General features: G+C 39.7%; 1 protein-coding gene across 2 annotated transcripts; it reads left to right on the top strand.

Moving 5' to 3' along the window:
* The first annotated feature begins 94 nt into the window (after positions 1-94).
* On the top strand, positions 95-18,209 carry tspan7b (tetraspanin 7b). Of its 2 annotated transcripts, none has more exons than XM_034694661.1 (8): positions 95-255; positions 10,868-11,056; positions 11,382-11,456; positions 11,556-11,651; positions 12,542-12,697; positions 12,929-13,012; positions 14,324-14,409; positions 14,942-18,209. In XM_034694661.1, the coding sequence occupies exons 1-7, from the start codon at positions 190-192 to the stop codon at positions 14,390-14,392; spliced, it is 735 nt and encodes a 244-aa protein (XP_034550552.1). In that variant the 5' UTR covers positions 95-189; the 3' UTR covers positions 14,393-14,409; positions 14,942-18,209. The 2 variants fall into 2 exon arrangements, with proteins under 2 accessions (XP_034550552.1, XP_034550554.1); XM_034694663.1 differs by having other exon boundaries at positions 14,324-14,418.
* Positions 18,210-18,914: the final 705 nt, after the last annotated feature.

Genomic DNA, 18,914 nt, shown 5'->3' with positions numbered 1-18,914 from the left:
CATTAGTAATTGTTTCATTATTGTAAAATGATATTTAGATGCTGAATAAGGATGCCATATCCTGTAATGTAAGCTGCTGGCGGTGCTGCGTTGCTCCAGTGACGCTGTGTGGCTGCATCGGCGCATGGTTGCAGCGCAGAGCCGTTTTTTTTCCGATACCACCACAGAGGGTCTAACATTCGCTCCAGAATGGAGACTAAACCGGTCATCACCTGCCTTAAAACCCTCCTCATCGTTTACTCCTTCGTGTTTTGGGTAAGAAGCGTTTTAATATCTCTCTTTCTCTCTTTACTGCCTTCCAGAAAATGATTACAACCCATCCTTATGCCCCGCTGTGTTTTTTGTGTGATGAAGGGGTGGACCAGCATCATCGACGGATTCATGCTGTTGTTCCAAATAGACGTCAATGATACACAATAACGCCTTTAGCGCCGTTCGCGTTTTAACATATAGATGTTGTGATTTTCTGTTGCATAAGTTGTGTTAACGCTGCACTTATTGTGTCTGCTGGTTGGGCGTTAGTGTTGAGAGGACACACACACACCGCACACACACACACACAGCATCATGGTGGAGGATGTTAACATCGCCGTTTGATGAGAGCGACGTTAAAGGCCTGGTGTGTTTGATGAGGCCCGTAAAAGACAATGTTCTGGACTCATACTGAGTGAACATGTTGGGCTCGTTGCATAGGTTCTTAAAGGAACATTACACCTTCAGTCTATTCTTCCATATAGAAAAGAACAACACCCGTGTAAATGAGTCCTGCAGGAAAACCAGAGCTCAAGTTATTATCCAGACAAACTTTAAACATTAAATACATTACATTGTATGTATTTATTTAAAGGGACAGTGCATATTAATGAACATTTCAACATTGCATCAGTGCAAATATGCCAGAGTTAGCCATAAGGCTAGGTCAAAACAGAATTTATGGAAACAGTAAATCATGATAGCATGACAAAGAAAACAACAATACATCACAAGAGCACATATAAGTTATACACAAGTGCAAGTAAACGCATTAGTGGCGTTCAGCATAATCAAGTAATATGTCCTGAGTTGGACCAACTAAACCTATAGTATCACACAAGTTAAAATGCATACATTAAACCAATAAGATAACACACACACACACACACACACACACACACACACACACACACACACACACACACACACACACACACACACACAAAGGGAAGGAGAGACAGCAATAATGTCACAATAGTCGACTTGTTACATCAATTTGAGACTTATACTTTTTTTACTCCAAATTTTAAGGTTGTGGTAGGTTGCTGTTGTGTAACACAACATTACATTGAATGTAGGGCTGCAATAACCCTAACTTTTAATTATCTTTTCACAAAAAAAACAAGTTTCCTCAGTGTCACTGAAGACTCCATTGTAATATAGGGAAGCCCTAAGCAGACATGCATCCACCTGTTTCAATTGCTCTGTATCAAGTGGCGACCTCCGGCCTCAAGCCCATGCAAAAGTGCTATAAACTGCAATTCATCGAGAATCCACTTGAGGCTGGCTGTAGAAACACCAGAAACCACATACACACCAATTCAAAAAAGATGATCTTTGCAGCATTAATAAAGCAGTCTACATAGCTAATTTTTCTAGAAGATATTAAGATTTTGAGTTTTTGCCCAAATGAGGACATGACTGACTTGACTCCCGCACGGGAACACTTAGCTGTTGGCTAGGAGGCTTAAACTCCGCCTCTTTACATCACACTCTGCCTGGTTGAGTTCTGCATTTCCAATATGGCTGCCGTCGTCAATTGGCTTCAAAACAGCGTTCAGGAACAGATAGGTGACGTCACGGATACTACGTCCATTATTTATACAGGCTATGCTCTGTATCCTGCAATTTCCGGCATTTTCTAGAGCTCTCCCATTATCTGGGATGAAAACAAAGATTTCCTACTAATGATTTCATTTCAGTTGTTTTATTGAGATCTAGTTATTTTCCCTGTTGTCTTGAAGCTGGTTTTCCCTTCATGGTTCGTTACTTTATCTCATTATCTGGAGATAACAGATTATTTTCTCTTGATAATGGGCTAACTTTTTGGGATGATCAGGAAAACAAAGCAATAACCTATATAGGAGCCATAATGTTGATTGTCATGTTAATCATGATTATTTCCTTTTATGGTTGACTTCATTTCCAGTTTGGGGTTCATGTGTGTGGTTTACATTTATCTACCTGTTCAGCTGTGTGGTGGGAGGCACACACAGAGGGTGAGAGGGTTTGAATATTTTTTGTTGACTGCCATTGTCATCGTCATTATCATCATTTATTTAGATCTTTTTTGGTATTTGATTATTTTGAGTCTTTTGTTAACAAATAGAAAAACCTTTCATGGACGTTGATTTAGATTTTTGGCAAGACGCGTCCACTTAGCCTGAGATCTAACTTATCAAGTCTAAAAAGTGATCCGTAGAATGACAGCAAAAGCAGCATATTTCCATAACGGATCAGCGGACAGTGGTTGGCACTTTTGCTGATGACTTTAATGACTAGTACCCTGCTAAATGAGTACACTGATCCCTGCAGAAACACAAAAGAAAATTATTTTCCTAAAAGTAATTACCAAAACTGCACAGTAACTCAGTAACTGTTGAGACTGGTGCTTAAACTGCTGAGTAAAAATGTTGAGGCGGTGCTGTTGTATAATCCTGCCGTGTATTGAAGGTAGGGCTGCAGCTAACAGTTCCTCTTGATGTCAGACGTAACATACATGATTGACAAGGAATGCAACAAAGCCTGGCAGTGGAGTGCTTGGAATTTTTGTGAATGACTTGATTATAAGCCTATTAACTCCTAGTAGACCCGTTCGTTCATGTGGGAGCTGTGTAGAAAGCGTTTGAACGTCTCTTAATGGATTTTTCATGAAGTTACAAACTATCATGTTATCACACAAAAGCACTTGAGGTGAAAGCTTCTATAGTTGCTTTACATTTTCAGTCAATGTTGAGACTTAAACTTTGGTGGTCTTCTCCAAACTTAAGGTTGTTTCATTGTAAAGAACAGACTGTTAACAACTGTTAAACAGCTGCTAATATAGTTTTCTAATAGTGATTCATCCACCTGAGTTTGTTGGTTATTGATTAGAAGGCAAAAATCTGTGATCTCAATGTCTGACCAGCAGCCACAAAGGTATTTAGATTAGTAGTTTGGGTGCAAATCCTCAAGTTGGAGAAGTCACAGCGGGTAAGATGTTGCCATTTTTGCTAATGAATTAAAAGGATTACTCCTAAGACCACTGAGCATGTGGGAGAACTACTGAATATGTTGAACCCTCCTGTTATGTTGCGGGTCAAATTGACCCTTTTTAAAGTCTATTTTAGGCAATATATGCCTTCCAAACCAGCTAAATACAGCATAAAAATCTGGGCAGCATGTGACAGAAGAGGTGTCGTGTTAATTTATCAACATCACTTAATAAAAAAAAAAAAATTCAAAATGTAAAATAAAATAAACAGAAATATAGTCATGTTAAACTATTGTATTTATATTTAGGGCTTTCCAATGTACATTAAAAAAGTTTTAACATTAATTTTAATTAAAAACGAGTGAGTTATCCTCATTGAACCATGATCTGTGAGAATCAAAGAACACCAATGGACCAAATCTTGATTTAAATGGTTATAAAGGCGCTAAAAATTAGATTTAAAAAATGTGTATTGGGATTTTTTGGGGTTCTGACACTTTTAGATAATTGAATATGCCCCCAGGGTCAAATTGACCCAGGAACTTTATTGCTGTTCCAGAGAAACAAACATAACAGGAGGGTTAAGAGTGAATGCAGCTGTGTTATGTCTCTGATGTATCTTAGTACTGCTGTTATTTCCTGGTCATAAATACTTCAAATGTCCAGTTAAAGTTGAGATTTCATTTAAAGTTTGTGTTCCTGGCTGTATTTTGCTAAAGAACTGTATGACCCTACATTATTTCTTCTACCTGGAACACATAGAGGAGAGATCGAGGACGGAAACTTGCAAGTTGCCATAAAGCAGCTGATAAAATGATAGCTCCACCTCTTCATTTGCATGAAGACACTTTTTGCAAGTTTTAAAGCAAACAGTTGAATCAAACTTCTGAAGGATTTCTTGTCATGGATCTAAGCTTTAAAGTCTGCTCTAATTTGAATTGATTCAAGGCATTCCCACCGCTGAGCAAATATCATTTAACACCACTCGTTTGAAGAATTCATTCTGATATTTCCACTCGATGCGGGGACTTTGTCTCTGTAAGCCTCCTCAAGATGTGAGGCTCCTGATCACAAAGAGAGAATAATACATTTCCTGGAGATCAACTTGAGAAGAGGGAAAGTATTTCCTCTTCTGATTGGTTTGGCGGTTTGTTTACCCTTTGATTACCAGCGAAGCCGTGCAATTTGTTCTGGCATCTGTGCAGACAACAATCAATCACCTAAAGACCACATGTCGGATTAAGTGACAAGCAATTTGATGACATTTGTAAGGTTTGGACCAGAATAATTAACTATAATTGTTAGTTATTATAAGCTCATTCCTCTAGATGTCCGAGCAGCCTGATAAAATCACACTGGAGTGATCTAATGAGAACATGTGGGAGACATTTATCTGTCCATGATGTATTTAAGACCTGAGGAGTACCTTTAATTTCAGCCCCAATATTTATTCTGGACTAGAAGCGATAACAGCCACTTGATTCTGTAAAACCATGAAGCATGAAGAGGAAGGCTGCAGGATGAAATCAGTGGTTCAGTTGTGTCCAGGATGAGCATTAGCAGTACGTGAGGTGTTATAGATATGAAGTTTTATATTTAGTCAGGATTGGAGTGTCTCACAGTGCTCCCTTACATCTGTGATGCATCAGGTTTCAGGCATCCAAAGTGTCTCACATCTCAGTGTGGACCTCTTCAACCCCTGTGGCTGAAGTCCGGAGAGCTTCACACTGTCCACAGAGTTCCAAGTGACGGAGTTGTGTCACCTCAGTGTCAGGCCTCAGTTTCTCTGTCATCAACTCGTCCCGGCAAATACTGTCCTGAGTGTGAATAGCTACAATTTAAATACGTGAACACACATACAGGACGGATAAATGCAGAGCAGGTGGTGGAGTCTGCATGGTGTCCTCACCAGCATATTTTGTCATCGCACCTTCTGTTTCTTTATTAGGCAGGCGGGGGAGGGAAGGGAGGGAAGGGGGGGTGACCTGTTTTAAACCCTGCGCTGTAACCAGGGTGGCATTGAATTTCAAACAAAACGTGTGGGGGGGGCGGCTCGGCTGCAGGAGGAGGAGAAAGGAGGGAACCGTCTAAAGCTGTTTGGCATTCAGCAACAGACATGAAAGTCTAGATGACTTGCCCCCCCCCTCTTTCTTGGACTTGATTTCCCCATTGGCTTCAAAATGGACACTTTAGCATTGACAAGATCGTCCCTTATTTGTATGCGAGAGCAGCTCTTAGAGGTCCAGACATTTTGTTGCTGATGATGTAGGCTATAAACAGTGAGGACATCGTCATCTAGAGGACTGTTCTCTGAAATGACAGTCTGCCCCGGCTTTCAGAATCACGGGTAATAGAAACAGTAGATGTCATTACCGACGAATCAAATCATCAGCCGGCAGTCCTTCAGTCGAGAAAGACAGCAGCTGAAGAGAGGAACACAAGAGCTGCAATGATTAGTCCACTGACTGAAAAAGCAAACCTGCAACTCTTTTACAAACAGCATGAGCAGTTTAGTGACTTTGTGGGCAAAATGCCAAACGTTTACCGGTTTCAGCTTCTCAGACGTGAGAGTTTGAATATTTTATTTTGCGCACAGATGGCAGTAAACTCAAATCCTTGGGTTTTAGACTGTTGAATTGACAAACAGGATATTTGGATGTGTCATTTTCGGCAGCAGGAAATCAAAGAGAAATAGTTTTTAGACTTCACCCTACTCTTTTACCTGAGTATGCATTATTGTAGGTGGCTTGTCCACTACTGCCGTTTTTTACGCCCATAACCTCAATTTCAGAGCGCTTCCCTCCAGCGTTTACAGTTGCTAGGTAACAAAGGTCGTCCTAAGACACTTCCGCGTCCCATTAGGTCTGTTTTAAAATGCTCTTTATGCTTCATACATGCTTTCATTCAATTAACATGAAACTATGAAAAATATTGATAGAAATCGTCTAAGAGCATCAGCATCAGCTCCAAACCAGGAAATGATATCTCCAAAAAACGATTGTGATAACTTTTCTCCTCCACATGGACTTCAGCCATAGTATTGGCAAAGATGATTGCATTAGTCCCACCCCTTCTTGATTCTGATTGGTTGTTGATCAAGAAGTGACATTGATGAGCACGGCGGTGTTCCAAAACTTGAACTGTTTTTAACTGAGAGCTAAACTGCGACTAAAATCAGCTGACCCTGAGGGCGTTTTTGCACTGAGGGCGCTAAGTGCTGAAAACACTGAATCACATGGAGTTTGCATAGAAAACAGGCGCTGCCAGAGCAAAAAATGGTGGCAGTGGTCACGCCCCCTTAATGTGTTAGTGTGGAAGATTCACGTTGCAAAATACCTGGCTGGAAAATGGCCTCATCGTGAATGCAGTTCCTTGAATGGCCACTTCAGGCTGGCTCCAAAAGTGATTCAATCCTGATAGACCCCGATGTTAAATTGTCACACTTTGCAGCAGAAATGATCATTTTACAGCAGGGTTTAAAAATGACCTGTGGTCCCAATAACATAATTCTCCATTAATGACAAAAGTACAGGACTGAATATTAATGTAGCCATCAGCTTATTATAAGACTAGCAGTTATGCAGAATTAAGGGTTGAAATGTACAGTTTATCAAATAGTCACCTGTGGCTTCCAAAAACTAATCTGAGGGGTCTGGATTCTCAGCATTCTTGTCTCAGTAGTACTGACCATTCATATTTCAGCAGGCTTTGGCGTATGCAGGAAAAACAATCCATGGAGAGCAAAAGCAGGCAGAATGTACGCCACTGTAATGACATCCTGCTCCCATCTGCAGCAATCTGATGACAGTTTATTAAGAGATATCTTGATGCAAGTGCAGCTAACCCTTTCAATTCAAGCGACAAGTCTGCTTAACCACGTGTTTCCAAAGCCCATCAGAGGTTAGACTTCCTAACTAATTGGAATGCGTCTGTAGACATCTCTGTCCTATAGGGAATGTAACGGACCAAGAAATGACAGCGTTTATATAGCAGACGTAAACAAAGCACGGAAAAGGAAGTCATGACTGAAAATCGTTTTGAAACCGCTAGCTAGATTGGAATTACTGAAAAGTTGGCTCCCATTTCCAGAAGCATATCTCACCTCTCATTGTCAGAAAATGGAGAAAACCAAAATACCAACTCAAGGCTTCAAAATAGTAATCCACTGTGAGATGCACCAGAGGCTACGTCCTCTTCTTGTGCACATTTTGTGGTGGGCTTGGTTCTTCTTTATCTTTTTGACTTACTAACATTCATATCATGTGGCCAGAGGACCTGATTTTTCATACATGTACGTATAAATGTAAAGTACACATACCAGGATCTTCTTGATATATCTTTATGTAACATAAAAATCAACACCTGTAGAAGTTGCATCTCATATGGCAACATAATACTGGAAGGCTTGTAAGAATTTGGTGCTTGTATTAGCTGCAGAAGCACTTAGAATGAGATTCAGATAAAACAATTACAAAACATTAAACAGGCAATAACACAATCATTTGACTGCTCTATGTTTTTAATATGTGGTTGAGTTCTATTAAATATCATGCCTCAGGGGATTCACTAATTCTAACCGCCCTCAAATTGTGAATAATGGCATTTTCACTGGTTTTGCTTACGTAACAGAAACCACAGCTGTGTCCTTTACACTTGAGATAAATACAATAGTAATATTTTGGTAATAATCCAGTTCTGACAGCCAGCTAAGCAATCAAGTACTTCTTAAAGCAAAATATCCAAAACAAGTCATCAAAGTATAGATGATTACTGAATGTATTTCACACTAGATTTCAGACTGTGGATGGACAATAATATCTTACCTGAGCATGTGTTATTTCACAACACAGCTATAGCCTATTCTATCATCCAGAGCAGCCATTCAATGTTGTATTGTGTGTGTGTGTGTGTGGGTGTGTGTGGGTGTGTGTGTGTATGTGTGTATTCCCTCCCTGTAACCCCCCCTCTTATCCCATCACCCTCTGCTGGAACTCAGTGTCCTTGTGCGTCAGTGTTTATGGAAATTCATGCGTGGATGTTTGTATGAGACACGATCAAGTTCAGGCATTTCACACTGTGGCTGGAGTACTCATCTTCAAATGACTCTCTGTGTTTGATTATGAAGGTGCCCCTGACACTTGTAACCAAATTCCGAACAGTGTAGCGGTGAAATGACATGCATGCAGGGGAATAAACCTTTGCCCACGCGTTACATGCTAACTCTGCCAACAGTTCAAAGTGTAATCATTGTAAACAGTGTGTGTAGTCGATAACAAATGAACAAGTAGTGGTGCTCACCTTTTTCAGTCAGAGGTTTCTCCGCAGCCCTTTCAGAAGAATTCACTGAACCCTTTATTTAATTCAATCAATGTTACTCAATAGGTTCCATTATTTGCAGTGGTTTGGTTAATAAGCAGTATGTTGCAACCATTTTAGCTAGCTAGAGAGACAGGAAAACATGGGGAGTAGAGAGGTTGGGAGTCAAACTGGTGACCGCACATGGGGCGCACCCCAACCGCTCGGCCAACGGTGCCCCAAGCTAGCTATTTCAATCATTTATCTTTAAGCTAATTCTTCCAACTCTTTGTCCATTACTTGTCACTTATTTGTACCTTGAGTCGGAGCCCTGAAGAAATGCTACATTCAAATTCATGCTAGTTTTCCGCAGCTACCAACCCTAGCTTTAAGCTAACTATTTATCCAAATGTATTACTCAAAGCCAGCCTTATTCAATTAGCGGCCCGCCGGCCACATGCGGCCCGAAAGCAACCCTTGAGTGGCCCGAAAGCAACTGCCAAATGATTGTGACTTGGGTCCAGCAAGAAAACATCTTTTACTAACACTGGCAAGTTCTTATAAAAAAATCCAACATTATTACAAACATTGAATGCAACACTTATTCGGATGTGGCAATACTTTAATAAACAGCCAGTGTGTTTGTTATCTTATCTATTTGTTTACCTTTAAATGGTTAGCTTTGCTCACTGTCTGCTAATAATGTCCGGCCCAGCTCATGTCCTTAGTCTGAAAATCCGTCCAGACCAAATATTTGATTGAGTAGCCCTGCTCTAAGCTCACTTTTATCCAATTTATCCAAATGTATTACTCTAAGCTAACTATTTGAAGCATTATCCTTTACTTTTAGCTTGTCTTTGGATTGTTACTGCAACACCTTAAACTAATTTTACACCTTTTTGTGAAAACCTTTAGCTAACTTGTCAATTTAGGGCTTTAACTCCATTACTTCAGGTGCATTAATCAGGTGTTTTTCCTACACCTTTTACTTCCTGGGTTAACCATCTGTAAGTTGTTCTAACTGGATTTTACCAACTATTTAGCCATGACTTTAAGCTAACTATTTGACCTATTTATCCAAATGTATTACTCTAAGCTAATTATTTGAAGCATTATCAATTACAGCCAGCGTGTCTTTGGCTTGTCAATCCAACACTCAAAGATATTTTTTAAAAACCCTTTAGCAACAAATTTTAGCTAACTTACATTTACCTCTATTTTTTATTTTTTTTTTGCTAATTGCTTCACCTAGTTAGCTGTTACAGTTAGCCACCCAAATGAACCGATCATCAAAATAAACACATTCAGCTAATTAATTCAACCATTGATGCTCACTTACTGTTATAAACCAGTTTTACACACATTTACATGATTGTAGTTTTTAGTGTTGTAGTCTTACAATTCACTCAATAAAGGGATCCTTCATTTTTCATGCAACCATGTTTTTATTTATTAGTTGATTTTTACAATTGAACTGGGTAACTAGTGGCAACTGCAAAGCACCCCGTGGGGTACCAGCAACACAGTTTTGGAATCACTGCTTTGACCTTTATTAAAGAAGGGAACATTGAAGCAAAGGAAAACATTTATTCAGCTCTTAATCACTTCTTTATTATTATCATTATTACACATCATGACGTGAGGGAATTGTTAAGAGATAATTTATCAGTCATACTGCCTCATTCTCTGCTAAGAGTTGAGGGTGTTGGTTTCATCAGTTCGAGAGGTTTCTGGGTTCACAGAGACATTTTGTACATGCTGCTCCGTCTCTAACCAGAGGGCCTGGCAGCAGGACAGCGAGCAGCCTCCTCTTGGAAGAAAAACAGGGTAGTATGATGACTTGGCCCTTGCTAGAGTCGGATCATCAGCAGCAGTTCCACACCCCGTTCTCTTTCCAATGCCAGCAAGACATACCCAGCTGAGACACACGCCGCTTCAGCTGCCTAGTACAACACTCTCTTTTATCCGCAGGCTTCATTTGAAATGCTAAGAGAGGCGCAACAGGAGGAAGCGTCTCGCCTCGGATCAAAGAGCTTCTTTGACATGGCCCCTTTCTTTTTCCGTTTGTGTATGAGTGAGTGCAGGCATATTCATAAAGCAGGTGATGGCAATCCCGCACTCTAGATAAATGTGTGTCTTCTGTCTAGCATCTCCTCCCCCTCACTCTAATTGCTCTCCTTTTTTGTTCCACCTTGATCCTCTTTCTCCTCCTCCCCCTTGCATTGCTGCTAAAACACAGCTTTTGTAATGCTGCAGCAGCACAGAGATAAAGGCCTGTTTCCTGCGTTCATTGCATTTCCTCTGCTCTTTCTGTTACATGCAACTCTCCAAACCCTCGCCCTGTAGATAACAGGAGCAATCCTTCTGGCCGTGGGAGTATGGGGGAAGTTGATGCTGGGCCCGTACATTTCTCTGATAGCCGACAACTCCACAAACGCTCCGTACGTCCTCATCGGCACCGGGACTGTCATCATCGTTTTTGGCCTGTTCGGATGTTTCGCCACCTGCAGAGGAAGCCCATGGATGCTGAAGCTGGTGAGTCGTTGCAGGGGGGGAAGGGTGTGGTGTTATGTTGCAGGGAGTGCTCAGAGTGTTATGGATGCCGAATAATTAGCCTCAGGTCACATGATAAAGGGAATAATGGTTGACCTCTATCCTGCAGAGAGGGATCAGAAAGCCAATAACTGCTGCAGGGCACTTTGTTCGGTTAATGGTGGTCAAGTGGATGTGTTGGAGTACGTGCGTGTGTGTGTGTGCATGTGTGAGAGTGCAGGCATAAGCAAATGATACACAACAAAGGTAGAGGGTTTTATGCAAACTATGCAAATCTTCCTCTCTCTCTATCTCTCTCTCTCTGTAGTATGCCATGTTTTTGTCCCTGGTCTTCCTCGCTGAGTTGGTGGCAGGAATCTCTGGATTTGTGTTTCGCCATGAGGTCAGCTTGCACATCAAATATTTACATTTCAACACTAAAGCCACATAAAGCAGTCGTACCCTGATAACTTGTATGCTTGTGTGTGCATGTTCGGTGCAGATAAAGGGAACCTTCCACAGGACATACACTGATGCAGTCCTGAACTTCAACGCTGAGGATGAGGCGAGCCGTGCTGTTGATAACATCCAGCACACTGTAAGTTCCAGAAATGCAAACTCACCGAATACACACATCAGCAGCAGATACAAACGTGAATTGTAATTCTGAAAGATTGCATTTTTTTTTTATAGGATAACACAATAAAAGACCAAAATCTCTCTTATAGGCATTTTCTATACAATTCAATTCAATTTGCTTTATTGGCATGAACAAAGACATGTTGTTGCCAAAGCACATAAGATTCATACACATACATTACATTAATATTCATTAAATATTATATACATTACATATTATATATATTACATATTTTATACGCATTAATGGACGATGGTGTCACCCATACAGCATATCTCAATGTCCTCACTTGATGCGGTATGCTCCTAAAACCTTCACCTAAAATCAAATATTATGGGATGGTGCGTCCCTCAGGCTGTGACAGGTAGACACATATTTAGCAGCCAGAGGAGCTGACATTATCTGTGCTGCAGAGCTCAATTGATGGTCAACAATCCTAAACCCCTCCAATAATCTACACCTTTGCTCTGAGGGACACATTCCTTCATTACAATGCAAAGGGACAGTTGATTTTATTTGTAGTCAATCCCACTTGCACACAATATATTGACACTATGGCACCAATTATATGTAAAACCACGGCTGAAAATACTGCAGGAGAATTCACTTTTTGTTTGTTTGCAAAAAACTACAGTGCACCAGTGTTATAGGAAATTCTGTACCCCTTGGAAAATGTCTCTTTTTCAGAAATTTGCATAAGAAGCAGTACAGGTTGATTACAACAGGAACTAGTGATAGAGTTCATTGTTTTGGTCTTGATGGGATTTTGTTGACAATAGAAAACATATGTTATACCAACCGTGTGTCTGAATGTTCATCTGTTGTCACGTCTTTCTGTATATTTCTAGCTGCGTTGCTGTGGAGTTTATAACTACACCAGCTGGCTCGGCAGCGTGTATTACCCATCTAACGGCATTCCTGCCAGCTGCTGCTTTAACTCCTCTGACTGCAACCGAGAAGACCTTCGCAATGCAACTGTAGCCCCGAGCAAGGTCTTCCACCAGGTCAGTCTCTTATTAAATTTCCTACTTCTGGCCTGTCTGCTTTGTGTAGTTCAAGTCTGTCTGTCTCACCAGCCTGAAGAGTACAGGTCCTCATTCACCTTTCCAATGCCTCTCTCTTCCATGCACTAACAACTGCCTTAGATAATCTCCCAGATATCCATCTTGCCCCTAATTTGCTCATATAATATGTCCCAGTTCCCTCCGCGGACTAACCTGCCACCTGTGTTTCAGGGCTGTTATGAGCTGGTCACTTCATTCATGGAGACCAACATGGCCATTATTGCAGGAGTGACGTTTGGGATTGCATTCTCACAGGTAAGCCTTGAGAAAGGTTTGTTGGCTGACTATGTGAAAATATAAGATGATGTTATTAACTAAATTAAATATAGAGACACTTATTCACAAGGCAGCCATTTGTCTTTGTCATGGGAATCTAAAATGCTGTTATTTAAAGCAGGGGTTCCCAAAGTGTGGGTCGGGACCCCCTGGGGGGTTGTGATACACAAATGGGGGGGTCATGAGATGTCTTCCAGTATGTTTTTTTTTTTTAAGTTATCTAAAAATAGAACATTTTACATTGTAGTAAAAAATATCGACTCCTAAGATTAGGGTTAGTGAACAGTGAATTATCAAAAGCATCAGTCGCAGCAGGTTGATTAATAACAGCACAGGAAACACAGTCACTTGCTCATATAAGTAGGCTGATTTTCTCCAGACCAGCTAAATGAAGCCACATTAAATCACTTTGAGGGGACAGTGGGGGTCACAAGTCTTTGGCACCTATATTTTGGTGGTCGCGGGCTGAAAAGTTTGGGAACCCCTGATTTAAAGGACAGTGTGGTACTGCTGTGTTGAAGGTTTGCGAATCAAACCATAATCTAATCTGACAAAATACTGTCAGGTCATCAGACTGAGAGCCTGGAAGGAAAATGGACTGTATTTTGAGTTTAACAAACAAAAACAAAAAACACTTCAATTTCTGACTTGGAACCATAAGACAGCAGCTAACGTTAGCATTAAACAACTAGCATTACTGATTGTAGTACGAAAGTTGGAAATTCCTCAGTTATAACTGGGAGTTACGTTAGCTGGCTAACCATTATAATAGCTAGCTAAAAAGGATGTGCTCTAGCTGAACATTATACAAGCTGGCTAACCATAATGTTAGCTAGCTAACCAGGGTTGGAATGGGTTAAATGCTGATGTCTTTGATGTCGGTGCCCTCTGGGTTATCAAGAATATTATTTTACTGGCGTAGATAATACGATAAGTTGTTGCTGAATCCCATGAGGCAGTCTGCGAATGTTGGATCAGTGACACACTGTCATGGCTTACAGGGACATTTGAACATAATAGAGCCCTTGTGTTATTAGTTACCACTGTGACAAGTCAAAACGTCCAGAATTTCTTTGACCTGCCAAAAATAGACGTCTAAATGTTTTTAAAAATTCAACTTTATATGTGCTTATTTTGTCAATAGGAGAAGCTTTTATCTTTGTGTTTGTTTGAACAATCAATACAACAGTGGCACCATCATTGTTCTTGAATTTGTTCAAAACTGCTACTCCAAATATTCTTTTATCCCCAAACATGAAATAAACCAAAGCTTTGCTGTTTTTCTTTCAGCTGATTGGCATGTTGCTGGCCTGCTGTCTGTCCAGAATCATCACAGCCAATCAATACGAGATGGTGTAGCTGATGGGACGTGGCAGGTGAGAAATGTAAAGATACATACACTCACAAAGATGAATGACATACATTGAGGGTTTAAGCTGACTTCTGGCACAATAATTTGTTTTAATTGTTTGTTTTGGTCTCACTGTTTTCATCAGTGTCATCAGCAAAAAAAAAAGAAGAAGAAAGCCTAAGTTCTCCTTTACTCAGTATCTAAAGTATGATGTAGGATGAACAAAGTTAGCAGGGAACCCCAGGTCCTGAAAAAAGTGGATAATTGAGCTGCTGTAGAACCATATATTTCCCTCAGGAGCTGGTGGAGACCAAAATTAAGCAAACATTGTTTTTACATTTAGTTTGTCAAAAACACAACTCGGCATGAAAAACAATAATTCATTTCTGGATGTGTAAATTTGCAAGTGTTTCCTAACATTTTTTGTAGCAACTTTTCCAGGTGGGGATATATAAGTGTTGTGTATTCAATTTGCTCTGCTGCCTCCAAGTGGCCACAGGCAGAATAACTACAGGTTTAATTCATACTCTTCTTTCTTTGTCTTTTTGTCTTTTTAGGGAGATAAACAGAAGAAGAGACAAGGAGCCTTGATACAAATGGCAAGAGTAAATTCCTATAACCATCACATATCTGATTTGGAATTTACCTCCTCCGTCTCTCTGCCTGACCTTAATGTAATATCTTAATGTATCTTATTGTAAAGCACCATTCCTTGACTCACTGCTGTCGCATCAAAGCATTCTACACCACACATCCCACCGCTGCTTGATGTAGAAGTTGCTCATCGGCACATACCACAGATCAGTACGGCCTTGAACAGCGGGTTAGTCTGAGCCGACAGCTGTGTTGGTCTCAGAGAAGTGACTGGGTGAACTTTTCCTCTCAGTTGGTTGCAGCATGTTTCATCAGAAGAACACGGCACATCTTTGTACAGAATGACATGACTTAAGCTTGAAGTTAATACTTTAATAGATAGGTTTAGTTTTGCATTTGACTTTGCTATTGCTCACCATTGTATATTATTAATATGGTTGTGACATTTTGTGTACTGATTATGCGCACTGAAGATGTTAATTTACATTTTTATGAAAACAAAGAAAAGGAAAGGAAAGAAATTTTGGAATTGTTCAGGCGATTTTGGCTAAAGACAAGGCCTGATACTTTTTGACTTGATAACTTTACCAAGATAACTTAAATTTTACTCTGAGATAAAAACACAATAAAGCACCTCAATCCTTTATTGGCCACAAAAACTATTAATTAATCCAACAAATAAACAAACAAACAAGTTCAGCCCTGGAACAAATCAGCTACAATGTCAGCTTGAGGAAGGGTCAAACTAGAAACTACCAATCAGTGAGCATGTAACCCTGGTGCACAATAAGACAATAAATTCACATCATTAAAAATAAAATCAGAGGACCAAGTTCTACCATTGAGTCCTCCCTCTGACCGTGCAACAGATGTATGCTAATATTCTACAATAGCGCCCTCAGTATTAGCTCTCTGTTGCCTAAATGTTGGTCATGCGGTTACATCCTTGTTCAGGAAAGTCAAAATGACTTGCTTTTGGTCACCAAGTGGCTTGAAAATATAAAAATTCAGAACTTTGGCTGTGTCCAAAATTACACACATTCATCAGAACCTTATTGCGAGCTCATCTGAACAAGAAAAAACACTTTCAGAGTCAGACACAACTTGCCGTCTCACTGAACGCAGATAATGACGTTTTCGCTGTCACTCAATGAAAATGTAGCTCCACATCAGTCAGAATCAATAATAATGACAGCATACATTTCTGTGATAAGTGAAGATATACTGAACAGATTTTCACAAGATAATCAAATATAGGAAATAAATGCCAAAGACTGAATTTTTAAGGGAAATACATATAAACTGTGATTTCATGCTTGTCATCGTCATTAGGAAAAACAAATGTTACCTGTTCAAGAAGTCCTTAGAAAATTGCGCCCAGTATTAGCTTTCCTTATGACACTTCTCTTGTATGTCCACCACTTTCCTTTGCACCACAGTGTATGATAATGTAAACTGCTTGGTGAGTGACCATGAGTTGTACACTCCTGTCGCAATGCATTGTGGGATACAATGAGTATAATAATTCTTCCTTATAATTTGGGCAGCCCTCCAAAATTTCAAATCCCCTTTACACTGCACTATATTGAGTAGTGGGTGATTTTGGACACAGCCTTAATGTGAAAATTTTCACTTTTTTAAAGTAGCCTCCTCCAGTGAAGAGTTTTTACTGTAACTACTTGGTTTTGGGGTATAACAGTTTTACATTCTGAGGTGACCCAGCCATTAGGCCTTTCACACTTAAATACATGCAAGGTTCATGTGCTTCAAACAAAGTGTTGCAAGAAGTATGATCTCAATGTAACTGAAGGCAAAGTTTGGAACAGCTGTGATTGAGAAATAGTTGTCATCAAAGAGTGCGCACTCAGACTTTCTCTCTTGAAGTTCTTCATAGCATTTAACTCAGAGGAAAGATGAAAAGTGGTTAGTTTGAAGAGAGGAAAAACGGATGATCAAGAGAGAAAATTTAGATCCTGCCAACTTTCACACCTTCACACACCTCAGGACTCTGCGTGAAGCGTGGCCTTAATTATCACACAGTGCGTTTTGAGAAAATTACAAACACTGTCAGTCCAAGCCTCAGCATTCCAATGTTGGAAACGTTTGAACAAAGGAAAAGAAAGTTGACGATCCAGCAAGCTTAGTTTGAAGCATAATGACACCATAGAAATGTTTGAGCACTTACCAACGAACAAAATGTTAAGATTTATCTTCGAGTATGGACTTAACACAAGCTGAGTATCCTGTTTTTTGCAGACCTGTACCATCATCTGGTTGTAATATGCAAGTGTACCTGACAGCACTTCAGGGTGCAATTACAGGCGTAACAAAATAAGGATTCGGTGTCAAATTTTCACCCAAAAGAGTTCAGGCGAACTGTAATGTCAGGGTGTCAGGGTCATATCAAATCATGAGGGTGATAAATTGTTTCCTTCTGGTGGAAAAATAATGCCAGCTGTTTGTACAGTGAGAGAAGTCAACAGTGTTCATCTAGTACTAACAGTGTTCTATATAGTTAATCAACATACCATCACCATCATCATCACCATCGTTATCAACAACTGTAGATATTTATTGGAAATGTAATTTATATGATGTAATGTTTCTCAGTCTAATATGCTAATCAGTATAAATGTTGTGTCACAGGTTTGATTCTGCACCTTGTGCTGTTAATCTATATTTGTTTGATAGTTTGTAGAAAAAACTCGCACTGAAAAAATAATCGTGGCTACTGTTTTAGTTGTGTGTAACTTGTTGCTGTTTGACTTTAGCTGAATATTTATTCTAGTTTGGTTGGCATTAAGTTTACAGTTTCACAAAGTGATTTTTAGCTCTCTTTCAGTATGAGTGAGTGAGTGTGGGTGATTTCTTTATTTGACTACGTCCTTAACCTTCAGTGTACATTATTTCTTGTATGATAAAGTGTGTAAGTGAGAGAGAGAGTGTGTAGTTTAATTGATCCTGTTGTATTTACTTTGGTCAGTATTATGTTGTGGCTTTTCAGACCTTATTGCTTTTACAGCTGTACATTTATTTGGTGAATGTATGTTTTTCCAACACTATAACTTTTTTCCCCTCCTTGAGCTGATATTGTCCTGTAAATACTAAATTGTAATACCATCCAGCTTACACATGGGGTCACCAGACACTCAGAAACAATTTCACCCTGCTGTCTACTATTGACTAAGTCACCATCAGTGGTCTTATTATCAATAAATATACAGAATAACATTTGTGTGGTTTTTTTGCTGTTTAGAGTAAACCGTCCTATCATAAATTGGCTGTTGATGTCTTGTTCATGTTCATGTCCACATCAAATGTCTTTCCAGACTGTATCTGATGTTGAAACCTGCTATAAAAATGCAATACAAAGGGGAAATATATTAGTGTTATTACAATAAGTTAGTAATAATAACTTCTTTATTCGCTTATGTAAAAAAAAAAGAGCATTTAAATCATCTTTAAGGTCTGCTTCCACACAAATTAGAAATACAATATTTTAGCGTTAGGATCAGCAGAAAAAAATATCAGGTTAAGGAATGTGGTGAGTAGGTTTAACTGTTTGGGGTCAAGTGAGTAAGAGGGTGCATTTTAAACATCTTGACTAACCATGGAACCAATTCAATTAAAATATATGTGAGCAGTACGGTGGCCCTGAAGGGCAAAACACAACAACATTTCAGAATACACAACATTACAGAAAACACAACATTTCAGAATACATGACAATAGTTTCACACTGTCTAACATATGCTATCAAAGTATCCCAATGAAATGTCTAAATGAAAACTCTTTAAAGGAAGCATTGCCAGGCAGGCCTGTGGTGAGGTGGTTGGTACTGTCTGCTTTCAGTGATTTCATTTAGGGTTCAAATCCTGGACAGAGGCCTATTGTGTGAGGTCGACATGACATTTTTTAATCTTAAAGGAGACGAGC

Source organism: Notolabrus celidotus, chromosome 10 (assembly GCF_009762535.1).
Source record: "Notolabrus celidotus isolate fNotCel1 chromosome 10, fNotCel1.pri, whole genome shotgun sequence".
Classification (NCBI taxonomy): domain Eukaryota; kingdom Metazoa; phylum Chordata; class Actinopteri; order Labriformes; family Labridae; genus Notolabrus; species Notolabrus celidotus.
Note: the sequence above shows the minus strand (reverse complement) of the source record. Positions and strands in the feature narration are given on the sequence as shown.

What these genes read in the sequence shown, in the direction of transcription:
- tspan7b (XM_034694661.1), top strand. Translation starts at nt 190, where the DNA reads ATGGAGACTAAACCGGTCATCACCTGCCTTAAAACCCTCCTCATCGTT. An exon ending in TTTACTCCTTCGTGTTTTGG is followed by an intron (nt 256 to 10,867) that starts GTAAGAAGCGTT and finishes CTCGCCCTGTAG; the next exon opens with ATAACAGGAGCAATCCTTCT. An exon ending in TTGATAACATCCAGCACACT is followed by an intron (nt 11,652 to 12,541) that starts GTAAGTTCCAGA and finishes GTATATTTCTAG; the next exon opens with CTGCGTTGCTGTGGAGTTTA.